We start from the raw sequence: 12,915 nt of genomic DNA on the forward strand, positions 1-12,915 counted from the left end.
TCATTTTCCTTCTCATGGTGGTAACATAATTTTTTTACAGGATTCTCTTGAAAGAACACTTGAAATATGATAATTATATGAGCCTCCAGTTGTGAAAGTCAAGTGATTGAGACACTGTAGTCTTAGAATTTAGGTCTTAATTCTGTGCATACTCTATACTATCGTTCCATTTTAATTTTTGCCAATCTCGTTTGGAAACTATCTGCTCATCTATAAAACACTTGCATTAATTTAGAAAAAAGTCTTGTTGTGAAATAATCAGATTTTTAAAATAGATAATATTTAAAATCTTTCTCATAATTTCTTCATTTTTATTGGAAATCGATACATACAAAATGTTTAACATTTGGGTTTAAACAAAAGTAAACATTTTATACCTAATATTGTCCCTAAATTATATATCAAGTAGGCAGCCTAATTTGTAGCAAATACAAAAATATCAAAACATACATTGTACCTGTAAAACCACATGTATAGGTAGTTCATATAAACAAAACTCCTGTTGACTCAGAGGCTTTCACAGGGTTTTCTCAGAAAAATAAACTCTAAAAGACAGCGTAAGAGGCAATCAAAAACTGCTTCCTATGGGTGACTCAGAAGACTCAAAATCATTTTTAAAGAAGCTGTACATATGTCATTTGGCCTTAAACAATTGTATACTTCCTACCCCTAATCCTAAGGCAGAGTTAATGACTCCTTCTACATGTTACCTTGCCTTACATGCCCTTAGTGTACCTATCACATTGTTTTGTAATTAATAGCTATCTGTAAATTCCTTGGGGGTAGAGACCATACTAATTTATCTTAATATCCCCAGTGTCTAGCATGCAGTGTATACTCAAATAAATGTTTCATGTGCTATTATGTAAATTAATACATATTAAGGCAGAGATTTTTGTCTATTTTTTTCCATTGATGTATTCCAGTGTCATAGTGTCTGGCATTTAATAGGCACTTAATAGACATTTGTTGAATGAATGAATAAATGAATGAATACATGAAAGAATGGAGGGAATTTAAATCTTTGTCATAAATATCAGTGGCATAGAAGAAGAAATTTATAAAAGTTTGAATAAAATTTTTTTTCATATTGTCTCTAATTTACAGAATGATCAAGTCCCGACCTCTGGATTATACCTTTGTTCCTCGAACATGGATCTTTCCTGCTGAATATACCCAATTCCAGAACTATGTGAAAGAACTGAAGAAAAAACGGAAGCAAAAAACTTTTATAGTAAAACCAGCTAATGGTGCAATGGGTCATGGGTAGGTTTATTTTTATCTGGAATATATAAAAATTAAAAATTCTGGTGGAAAAGCATGAATATGAGTAATTAATTACTCATGGTTGAGTACCAATATGGAAAAATAATAAAATAGGTTTCTAACTATTGCTTTTTTGGAACTAAATACTTACTGAGCCCAATTCTTTTAACCTGTCCCACAGGCTTCAGTGATTCAACTTAAAAATTAAATCAACAGTTTGTCAGACTTTAACAGGAGAAACCAAAATAGAGGGCAAAAAAAACCCACACTGTTTTCTAATTTTTTCTTAAATATAAAACTCACATTTATAATAATTTTGATAAGTTTGGAGAGTAAAATCAGCGGCTGCAGTAGAGCTAAAATTGACTTGGAGAAAGAAATGGAAAGGGAGTTACTCTTTTCATAACTAGAAATCGTACAGTGAAATATATATCTTCTTTGCTTTATAAGTAAGTTTTTTCTTTATGTAGCCATGGTAATTGGATTGAAAATGAGTAGAACACATTATAAGCCAAAGTGCCAAGAACTAGACTTGCTAACTGAGAATAGAATGTGCAACTTAATATTCTTGTTGCCTTTTGCTTACTTACGTTTAGTTTTCTGCAATGTACTTTTTCAAAGAAAATGTAGCTGAGGCTGTTTTTAATAAAATACACTTGAGTCATTTTAATTTTTTAATTTAAAATGCTACAGGAAAGAAGGATATTTGGATATGTAACTACCAGGTAAATTATTGTTCAAAACTTTCCTTTTAATTTTTAATCATAACTTATTAATTCAATCATACATTATTTTAAAATGTGGTTTGGTAATTTTAAAATAAACAACAATTCTTGTTAGTGGAAATTGGATATTAATTGCTAAATGTTAAGTTGTCTCCCTATATGTTAATATCAAAGGAAATTTTGGAGGGAGGAATAATTGTATTTCATGTTTTTCTGCATTTTAGTGTTAAAAATTTAATATTAAAATATTTATATTTATATATATTTATATTTAATGGTATAATATTATAAATAAGTAATAATCTTCCATTTTCTTTTGATGATATAAAACATAGCTGGAAAAAGCAGATAATTGAAAGAGCATTCTGTGTTGCCAGGCTTTATTTCATGTAATGCAATAGTACCTAGGTAAGGGACACCTCTCTTGTCTGTTGAATATAACTGTTTCCTTGCTAATCTTCTGTCTAGTTGTTCCGTCCATTATTGAAAGTGGAGTATTGCAGACCTCACCTATTATTGTTAAACTATTTCTTCCTTCAATACTATCAGTTTTTGCTTCATATATTTTAGAGCTCTGTTGTTAGGGGCATAGGTGTTTATAATTATTGCATATTTTTGATGAATTGACTTTTTATGATTATATAATGTTGCTCTTTATTTCTTGTAACAGTTTTTGCTAACAGTCTATTTTGTCTGATACTAGGATAGCCACTCCAGATTACTGTTTGCATGCAATGTGTTTTCCATCCTTTTACTTTTAACTTATTTAAGTCTTTGACTCTAAAGGGAGTCTCTTGTAGATAGCTCATATTATAGTTGGACCATGTTTTTTTTAGTCCATTCTGCCAAGGTCTGCCATTAATTGGAGAGTTGATCTATTTACATTAATGTAATTAATGCAAAGGAATCATTTACTTCTGCCATTTTGCTATGTGTTTTATGTATGTTTTATAGATTCTATTTCTCAATTCCTCTATTACTGCCCTCTTTTGTGTTACATAGATATTTTCTTGTGTACTATTTTAATTCCCTTTTCATTTCTTTTACTACATATTTTTGAATTTTTTAAAATTATTCCCCTGGGATTACAATTAACATCTTAATTTATAACAATGTAGTCTGTATTAGTAACAACTTAGTTTTACTAGTAAACAAAACTTTGTTCTTATGTAGATTCACTCCCTTTATGTTGTTTTTGTTTTGTGTCAATCAGCCTAGATTTATAACTATTGTGTTATGCAGTTGTCTTTTAAATCAATTAGGAAAAATGAGGGGTTACAAACCAGAACTTCACTAATAGTGATTTTTATATTTGCCTATGTAGTCACGTTTCTGGTGTTCTTTGACAATTTTATTATTATTTATCTTGGTGTGGATCTCCTTGAGTTTATTGTACTTGGGGTTAATTGAGCTTCTTGGATGTGTAGATTAATGTGTTTTATCAAACTGGAAAATTTTCTGCCATTATTTCTTTAAATATTCTTTTGATTTTTTCTTCTCTCTTTGCTACTTCTGAGATTCTCATTATGTGTATGTTCCTTCACTTGATGGTGTTTCGCAGGTTTCTTAGGCTGTATTCATTTTTCTTTATTCTTTTTTTTCTTTCTGTTTCTTAGACTAGATAATGTCAATTAGCTCATATTCATCTTTGCTGATTATACCTTCCCAAATATAATATTTAGCCACTTCATTGAATTTTTCATTTCAATTACTGTAATTTTTGACTCCAGAATTTCTGTTTGGTTTCTTTTTTTTTGCCAAATAATTTCTATTACTACTGATATTCCCTATTTGGTGAGACATTGTTCTCATGGTTTCCTCCAGTACTTTGTGCATGTTTTCCTTTAGCTCTTTGAACAAATGTTAAATAGTTGATTATCCAGTAAGCCCAGTATCTGGGCTTCCTCAAGGATAGTTTCTTCTAATTGATAATTTCCCTGTATATAGGCCATACTTTCTTTTCTTTTTTTTTTTCTTTTTTTTTTTTTTTTGCATACCTGATATTTTTTTTTGAAATCTGGACATTTTGAGTATTATATTGTAGCAACTCTCGAAATCAGACTCTCCCCCTCTACGTGGTTTGTTGTTGCTGCTCATTGTAGTAGTTATTTGTTTAGTAACCCTTCTAAACTAAGTTTTTAAAGTCTGTATTCTTTATTGTTTATGGCCACTGAAGTTCCTGTTCCGCTAGCTCAGTGGTCAGTTAGAAAGTGGACAGAGATTTCCTTAAACACTTGTAATAAAACAAACAGACAAACAAATAACAACAAAATCTTCCAGTCTTTGCAGATGGGCTGTGTGTGTTTGTTAGGGGCATCCCTTCAACACTCAGACAGGCAATTTACAACTCTGCCTCAGCCTTCACTTCCTGCTTATGCAGAGTCTGATGGTTAGCCAGAGGTGAGAGTTTAGGGCCTTACCAGATCTTTCTTGAACATGCACCTAGGGCTGGGCATACACATGGTCTTCTGGATTACCAGGAATATATCAGAGCTTTTCAAAGTCCTAAAGATTCTCATTCCCCAGACTTTCTTCCTAATCTTTTTAATTAGTCTGTTGTTTGCCCCAACTGTTTCCTGGGCCTAAATACTAGGGACTAATACATATGCCTTTAAATGTTTCTAGCAATTTTCCCTCAAGGTAACTTCCTCATCACTGGTAGAGTTCCAATTTAGACAGGACAGAAAAAAGCTCTTTGAGATCCTATAGGGAGGCACTAGAAAAGCCAAAACAAACAACCACAAGAATAAGGTCCATTCTGCCCCCTCCAAGATTGCTACATGTACTGAGAATGCAGGCTGTTGTTCAAGGCCACCCGCTGAGATGGGAGTGGGTGATGGAACTAGATTAAGTTATAATACTACAAAGCTCTTTGACACAGATTGAACTGTTTTTTCTTAGTTAAGTGTTCTCTGGTTGTTGGAAACCCTTGCTTAGTTCCTGAGATTCCAAAAAGTTGATTCTGAAATTTTTTTGCTCTTCATTGCTTTTGTGGAGGGATAGGCTTTTGGGGTTCCTCTACTCCAATATTTTCCTCTTGAGTATAACTTTTTAAATATCTTGCCTCCATATAAAATTATTCTTTTTATTTTTTTAACCTTAGGATTTCTTTGATAAGAAATGGCGACAAACTTCCATCTCAGGATCATTTGATTGTTCAAGAATATATTGAAAAGCCTTTCCTCATGGAAGGTTACAAGTTTGATTTACGAATTTATATTCTGGTAACATCATGTGATCCATTAAAAATATTTCTCTACCATGATGGACTTGTACGAATGGGAACAGAGAAGTACATTCCACCTAATGAGTCCAATTTGGTAAGTCATATCAAAGAATTTAAGTTTTCATTCATTTGTTCAACAGGTACTTTTTGAAGCACCCATTATGCATAAAGATTGCATGAATCAAAATTCTTTTTCTCAGGTTTTCATGGTCTAGAAGAATCACATGTATAAATAAAACTGCTTCTAATGTATAGGCAGTTTTGTGAAAATTAGAAAAAAGGGTGTCTTCTCTAAGCTGGCTAATTAGGAAAAGGTACCCCCTCTAGATGCTGTGAGCACAAGGGTAGATTTCAGAACACACATCTGTATACAGTGGCACTGTATAGAAATGACTATAAGATAAATAATAATAATGCTCAATTGAGAAGTACATATAAAATGTTATGGATCTGAGTGTTGGGACAATTTGTGTTTAGCTCCTCATGGAGAAGGTGGCATTTGAGCAGGCTTGGTGTAAAAGGTAGAGTGTAAACATGCAGAATGTGAGAGAAGGCATATGAAACAGAAAAAGCAAAAGTTATTAGTAAGTAGAATAATTAATTTCTCTTGAAATGAAAGAGAATTAAGGTTGTAACTTTACATTGACTAAATGTAAAGTTAAAACATAAATTAGCAGTCTCAATGTGCATTTTAAAGTCTATTAAATGGAGCTTTTTATAGATATTTTTCCATTAGGTTTCCTTTGTGCAGCCGTAACTATTCATAAAAGTTATAACTGTAATTTATTATGAAATCGTATCTGTAATTTATAATTTATGAAAGTCAAGCTATAATTTATTATGCACACTTAAAATTTAGTTAACCTCTAACCCTATTTTTGAATCTACTGATTATAGTAAAAATTACAATTAAGTATTGTTTCCCAATATGTCAAAGGCTGGGTTATTGTTCTCCCTTAATATTATGTACAAAATTAACTCCATTAAGAGTGGTCACATTTTCAAAATTAAATAATAGCTGATCGTAATTGTTCCTGTGTTCAATAAACTGAGAAGTGTTATAAAGTTAGCAAAGGAAGAATAAGGGAACTGTCAAATTTTTCATAGGAATGGAAATTAAGAGAAAGAAACATCTCATTAAAGGTCATAAGGGTAAAGATCATAAGGTGTAGATGTAGCCAATCACCAAGTAATGTTTGAACTCTACTAGGTTCTAGGCATTGTGCTGGTTTTGGAAAAACAGTGACCAAGACAGATACAGTGCTTGACCTCACAGAAGCAAGTCTAGTGGGGAGGCAGAAAATAATATAAGCAATTATAATACCCAATGGTAAGTGTGATGGCCTAAGAAACTGAGGGTACTATGGCAGTGTTAGTAAATTGAGATCCAAATAATCAGGAGTTAGCCAGGTTGGGGTGGGGGTAGGGTGGAGCTCCAGGCAAAAGAATGGCTCCGAAGTGGCATGTCTGGAGAAAGCAGACAAGTTCAGTTTGGCTAAAGACCAGACTAAGCAGGGGTGGCTGTTCAGAGATGAGGATGGAGGGTTCTAGAAGCCAGATCTTTCAAGGCTTTGTAGGCCATGTCTAGAATTTTGGAATTTAACTTCAGATGAAAGAAAACATTGAAAGGTTTTAAACAAAGGAAAAAAGGAATGAGACTTACATTTTAAAAAGTCCACCTGATCTGCAGTGTGGGGAGTCTGATATAGGGGTAGAGATGGATGGGAAAGATTAGAGTAAGGAAGACAAGAGGCTGTGTTCTAGTCTGACCACATATGAAAGAAAAAAGGATTTAAATTGAAATAATAGTAGTGGGGCTGGACTCAGAATAAGAACATGAATTTGAGATATATTTAAGATAACATGGATAACATTGGTATAATATGGTTATAGGTTGGATTTGTGGAATGAGGGAAAATGAGAGGGAAATCAAGAATAAAACTCAGATTTTTGGCCTGGACAGTGGGGTGGATAGGGCCTTACTCACCATGATAAGGGAATATAGGATCTATGAAAAGTTTTATAGACAGCTGTTGTGTCCAGTTTAAATACCTGTAGACCCTCCACATGGATTTATTCTATCAGCATTTGGATACATAGTATAGGTTTGAAGTTCAGAAAAGAGATCTGAGCTACCGGCATGATTTGGGACTTGTCAGTTTATAGATTATAATTTAAATAATGAAATGGGTAAGAATAGATTATATAAGGCAGTAATGATCTTTTGATATTATAGTACTGGAATGGGTAAGACTTGGAAGTTCTTTAGGTGATAAAGTACTTTATTCTAATATCCTAAGTTACACAATTTGTTTAAGTCTATTGGGTTAGGAAATCATAATGAGAGATTAGGAGAAAGGAAATGTAGCCTCTAGCTCTTCCTCTGCTAAGTGCTTTTGAATCATATAAGCTCCTGGCTTTGGTTTTCACATATATAGAAAAAGATGTTCTCCTACGTGTCAATATCCCTCACATATATCTAAAATTTCATGATTAAATTCCTAGGTTGAGATATGAAAATAAAGTGAAATACAAAATTGTATGTAAAGTAAGACCACAATTATGTGAAAGATAAGTGTAAGAAGAAAAGGCTAGAAAAAAAATAAACCAAATTGCTTTTGTTAGTTGTTATGGATGGCAGTGTGCTCCATATTTTTTTCCTTTTTTCTATTTCTAATTGTTAAAATAAGGAGCATGTATTTTTGAATGAGCCATGTATTTCTGTAAGAATTAAATGTTCATAAACTACATAGAGGGAGATTATATGACAGAGAATTTCAAACATTGAAATATATAATAAGCATTCATGTTTTGCTACCAATGTAGTGGTCAGCCAATCCTTGAAAACCTTTGTATTAATATATACCAATTTATTATATTGGGCCTATATGCTGAAGAACACAGTGGAGTATGGTTATATCATTTTCACCCTTGCAGGTTGCTATATGGTTCATAGCTGCCTTCACTTCTGTTTTTGGCAAATGACTACCTGGAAGTGAATTATTTAGAAGGGGATCTTTGTCAAGGTGGATATGAGACTGTGAAATTTCTAGTCACACTTACAAAGATAACATTTTAAGAAAAATACAAAGTTCCATTACTTACTCACTTATTCACTAGAAGAGCTAGTGTATTTATTACTACCATTATTAATTTTAAGAAAGTCTTTCCAATTGTGGAGTTCCTCAAAAAAATTATTTTCTAACTGTACTTTTTTAAAGTTCCTGTATTTTGGGATCTAGGCAATATTATAGTTTGATTAATTTCCTTTTTCTTTAGATTAAGCACTTAAAATTAGGGAAGCATAAGGTTTATGCTCTTTCTTTTAAGTATCATTTAAAGCTTTTTCTGTTTCATAAGGATAGAGACTTTGTCTGTTTTGTTCATCTTTGCATCCACAGTGCCCAGCACAAATTCCTGCAGATAGTAGATGCTCCTTAAATATTGCTTAATGAGTAAAAAAATAAAATTTTAATAAGTGGTAGACACTTGGGTAATAAACAATGTGTAACTCAAATGATCATTTCTGTCTACTTGCTTCAAAGATTTCAATACCGTAGACTTAAGGAACTGCAGTGAAAATAAAATATGACATGAATAGATTTAGCTATTAAGAAATGAAAATAATAATCATGTGTATGAAATGTATATTCATGTGATGCAACAATACTATCCAAGGCAATCTTTAGGATCATGAGGTAGTTAGGAATTAAAGATAGAATGTTTATGCTAGCTTGATAAAGAGTCATTAGAGGTATATTAAATGAGAACTATGAGAAGCTTTAAATTTTGGATTGTTTTTCAAGTTTATTTGAAGAAAATACTATCAACAAACATCAGACTATAAAGAGACAAAAACATACGAGCCCCGGTATGGAGCACTATACATTTACTGTTAGTCGTCTAGACATGTGTACAGTAGTACGTGGTATACTGTCTGCTGACTCTAAGAGCTCTTTGTCTTGTTAAGGAGTTAAAGGGGCCTACCAATCAGTATGGGGGTGCAGAAGTTGTTTGGTTGTCCTGCTTCTTAGTTTATTTTACTTACTTGAGCTTTCATTTTTTATTTTTCTTTGAAAAGACATAGAATGATCTCTCAGAAGACTCCTTTCCCAAAACGAATTTGGGTGAAAACTATAAGGGCCCCAAACATTAAAAACAAACTAACAAAAACAAACTCAGAACATTTTTCTTGCTTAGCAATATGTAGTTTCACATTTTAATTACTCTCTATGTTCTTATTAATTCGATACTTTTTATGGTAGATATATTTTGAATAATATATAAAATAACTCTGTAGAAGATTACATTCTCAATCCTTTTAAGGAAATGTGTCATTCTATTTAATTTGAATATTATCTAAATAACCATGAGATTGTCAATCTGTATAGTTTAAACTTTAAAATTGTCTTTAGTTTTTGACTGCTATCTGTTCTGTGAAAGTTCACAGTTCTAGAATCTCATAGTTGGTAACAACTTTGGTTTTTAACTTGTTACAGACCCAGTTATACATGCATCTGACAAACTACTCTGTGAACAAGCATAATGAGCGTTTTGAACGGGATGAAACTGAAAATAAAGGCAGCAAACGTTCCATCAAATGGTTTACAGAATTCCTACAAGCAAATCAACATGATGTTGCTAAGTTTTGGAGTGATATTTCAGTAAGATTATACCATTCCACAATTATAACTGTCTTTCCTCAGCATTAATTTAAAGCACCATCAAGCTTTTTAAAATAAAGAACAGATTACGTTAGATTGGGCAGTTAAAGAGTATTTTCATGAAGGAAGGAGACTTGTGTTGAGCCTTGATAAGTAGGATTTTTACTGCTTGGGATGGGAGAGAGGGGATTTTAGGTGGAAACCAAAGCATAAGTAAAGGCATAGCGGTGTGAGAATAGTGACGCAGGTTGTCACATATGTTATGTGGGAGCTTGGTGAGAAGTTATGGCTGAAAGGATATGTGGAGCCACATTTTCCGTCTGAAAAGCAAGACTTGACTTGGGAGGCAATAGGAATTCATTCAGCTTTTAATGGAGGAGAGTAATATGACCAAAAACTATTCATTTAAAAGATAAATCTGAAAATGGGTGTAGGGTGGATTAGAGAGAAAACCAAGAGTAGGTGGAGAGGGCACTTGGAGGTTCCTATAAGTAGTTTAATGAAAAGGATGACCTGAATTGAACCCCAGTAAAAGAGGTGACGATGAAGTAAACATTGGGATTAACTGAATGTCCAGGATGGGGAAGAAGAAGTTTTCAGAGATCTCTCTGAAGTTTTAAACAGGAACTGTAGGAGAATAGGTATGGCATAATCTGAAACAGAGTAGGAAGGAATTTATTTTAAGAAGATGTAGAGGTTGTTTTTGAAGATGAAGGAAAAGAGTTCTAGTCATTTATTTGTTCATTTATTCATTCAACAAATGTTGATTGAAATATGCTTGTGTCTGGTTGATAATTTGAAGATTTATAAGACACAGCTCTAGTCCTCAAAAAACGTACTAGTAAAAAAACACACATAAATTGTTAATAAAATGCAATGGAGCAAGTACAAGGACAGAGGCATGCATTGGATTCTGTGGGGTTGGAGTGGAAGACCACGTGTAGTGGCTTGAAGTGCGTGGGGATAGGAGCAGAGGAGGAACTTTACACACATTGGTTTGAAGTGGTACTTTCCCCGCACGATTGAATTAAGAGAAGGCATACAAGCGAGACTAATACTAATGAGAGGTTATGGAAATTAACTTTTCTAGAGCCTTAAGTATAAATTTTAGATATGACCCAAACATGGCCAACGTGGACCTGTTAAGCTCTGACACATTTTGAGTCTTGGCTATAAATGGATAAATCTTGCATCATTCTTGGCTGTGTTCATTCAAATGTATATTAAGAATCTATAAATAACCAGCTAAATAACAATAATCTTTTAACTTTTTCAAGTACTTTTATTATAATTATCTTGTCAAGTTTTCTGCATTTATGTAATTATCTGAAAATTTGCTCTCTTTATTAAGAACTAGTATACTTTATATAGATAACTGTTTAAGGTGAATCAGTGGGATAATATAAAAAGAATGACAGGAGGAGTTGGAGAAGGCAATTATGCAGTAACTTTTTATCTTAATATTTTAGTTTATAAATCCCATTACTTTAACTTAGGGCTTTTTTTTTCAATGACCTCTTTTCTAGAGGTAATTTCCCTAAAAAGTAACCATCAATATGTGAAAACTGACATTCATCAATACCCTCCGTGAAGAACAAAGCTGTGTGCCTTTGTGGTGGTCAAGAATGAATAAGAAATCAGTAGAAAATCAGGCCATGGAGATTAAAAATAAGTATAATCACTCAAAAAACTATCTCTACTAAATGTTTTTTATATACTTAAGGTATAAATCTACAAATCATATTTCAAAGTGGTGACGATATGTTGGAAATTCTCAAAAGCGGTAGTGGAATTTCATTTGTGTTAGGTTATATTGCCCCTGATTTTCACATCCACTTGCAATCTTACCCATACAGCTTAAATGTGTGTTGTTTTCTATGTAGCAAAAACATGGGTTTGTAATTCAGGTCAATTAATATTCACTTTTCCCCCTCAGCCTGTCTTGTTTCACACAGATACTTATTAGTCAAAAGTTTAACTTTTTCCTACTTTCAAGTGGTTTCAGTAATATTTCCAAAGATTATATGAAGTCACTTTTCGTCTTTTATGTGCTATGATGTCATCATGAATTTGTTAACTTGAACAAAAGTTTCCGAGAACAATCTCTTGTGGGATCTCTGATACTTATCCCCAAATATGAACTGGGCTGTGGTTCTGGGTAACAATGTTAACTTCTGTCTTTCCCTTTTGTTCCCCATATAATAAACATTGTTCCCACCAGATAGTGGAGTATTTGTGTCTGACCTGACATATGAAGTGGAATTCTAGAGGAATGATAGAATCACAATAACATTAAGTTAATGTTAAGTAGCTAATACTTATTCTCTGATCTAGGCACTATGCTAAGAGTGTTACTTGGAATCTCATTTTGTTCTTACATCAACCTGTTTTGCAGTTTATATTTAGGAAAAATAAGACTCACAGACTTTAAGCAACATGACTGAGGTTGCACAGCTAGAAAGTATCAAAGCCACGAATAAACCCAGGAAGTCTGACTTTAGAGCCAAGTTCTTAACTGCCCTTCTATAATGCCTATACCTGTAGAGAGGGAGTTAAAATGACAATACATTCAAGGGAAAACCAGTGAGACAACTTTTCCATAATCCATAGCTTATTCTCAAATTTAAGTGAAACGACTTTTTTTATTAGCATTGACAACTCACCTTAGTAGTATTATGTACTTCCTTACAGAAAATGTGGATAGCCAGTTCTTTAATTGGCAATACCCTTCTCAGATAAACATTATGAACTACAAAATCATCATAGTACAAAGAAACTCTCATAGATTTTATCTTCCTAGCTTTTTTGGCCTTTGCCTAAGTAGAGGCGCTATACTGTTCTTTGTGAGATAATTTACTGTCCTTGGAATCTGCCTTCCCTATCACCCCCATCCCCTTCTGTATGGGGCTTGCATATGCTCTGATTCTTACTTATTTAACAGGGAGAAGCCATATTTACCAACTTTTATTTTACTTATTTGTTTCCAAATGTTTTTGAACATCTCTTAAATGCCAGGCACTATTGTAGGCACTGG

General features: G+C 32.9%; 1 protein-coding gene across 4 annotated transcripts in view; it reads left to right on the forward strand.

Annotated features, from left to right (window-relative positions):
* The window catches only part of TTLL7 (tubulin tyrosine ligase like 7), an 86,334-nt gene that overhangs the window by 15,947 nt on the left and 57,472 nt on the right, over positions 1–12,915 (forward strand). For all 4 annotated transcript variants that reach the window (XR_006734132.1, XM_045547665.1, XM_045547668.1 and 1 more), the window contains 3 exons: positions 1,108–1,266; positions 5,095–5,311; positions 9,717–9,881. Coding sequence is in view for 3 of the 4 variants with exons in the window: in XM_045547665.1 (XP_045403621.1) it covers positions 1,108–1,266; positions 5,095–5,311; positions 9,717–9,881 (541 nt within the window). In the remaining variant the exon portion in view is untranslated. The remainder of the gene's footprint in view (positions 1–1,107; positions 1,267–5,094; positions 5,312–9,716; positions 9,882–12,915) is intronic.

The sequence above is a fragment of the Lemur catta genome, chromosome 3 (assembly GCF_020740605.2).
Source record: "Lemur catta isolate mLemCat1 chromosome 3, mLemCat1.pri, whole genome shotgun sequence".
Taxonomy (NCBI): domain Eukaryota; kingdom Metazoa; phylum Chordata; class Mammalia; order Primates; family Lemuridae; genus Lemur; species Lemur catta.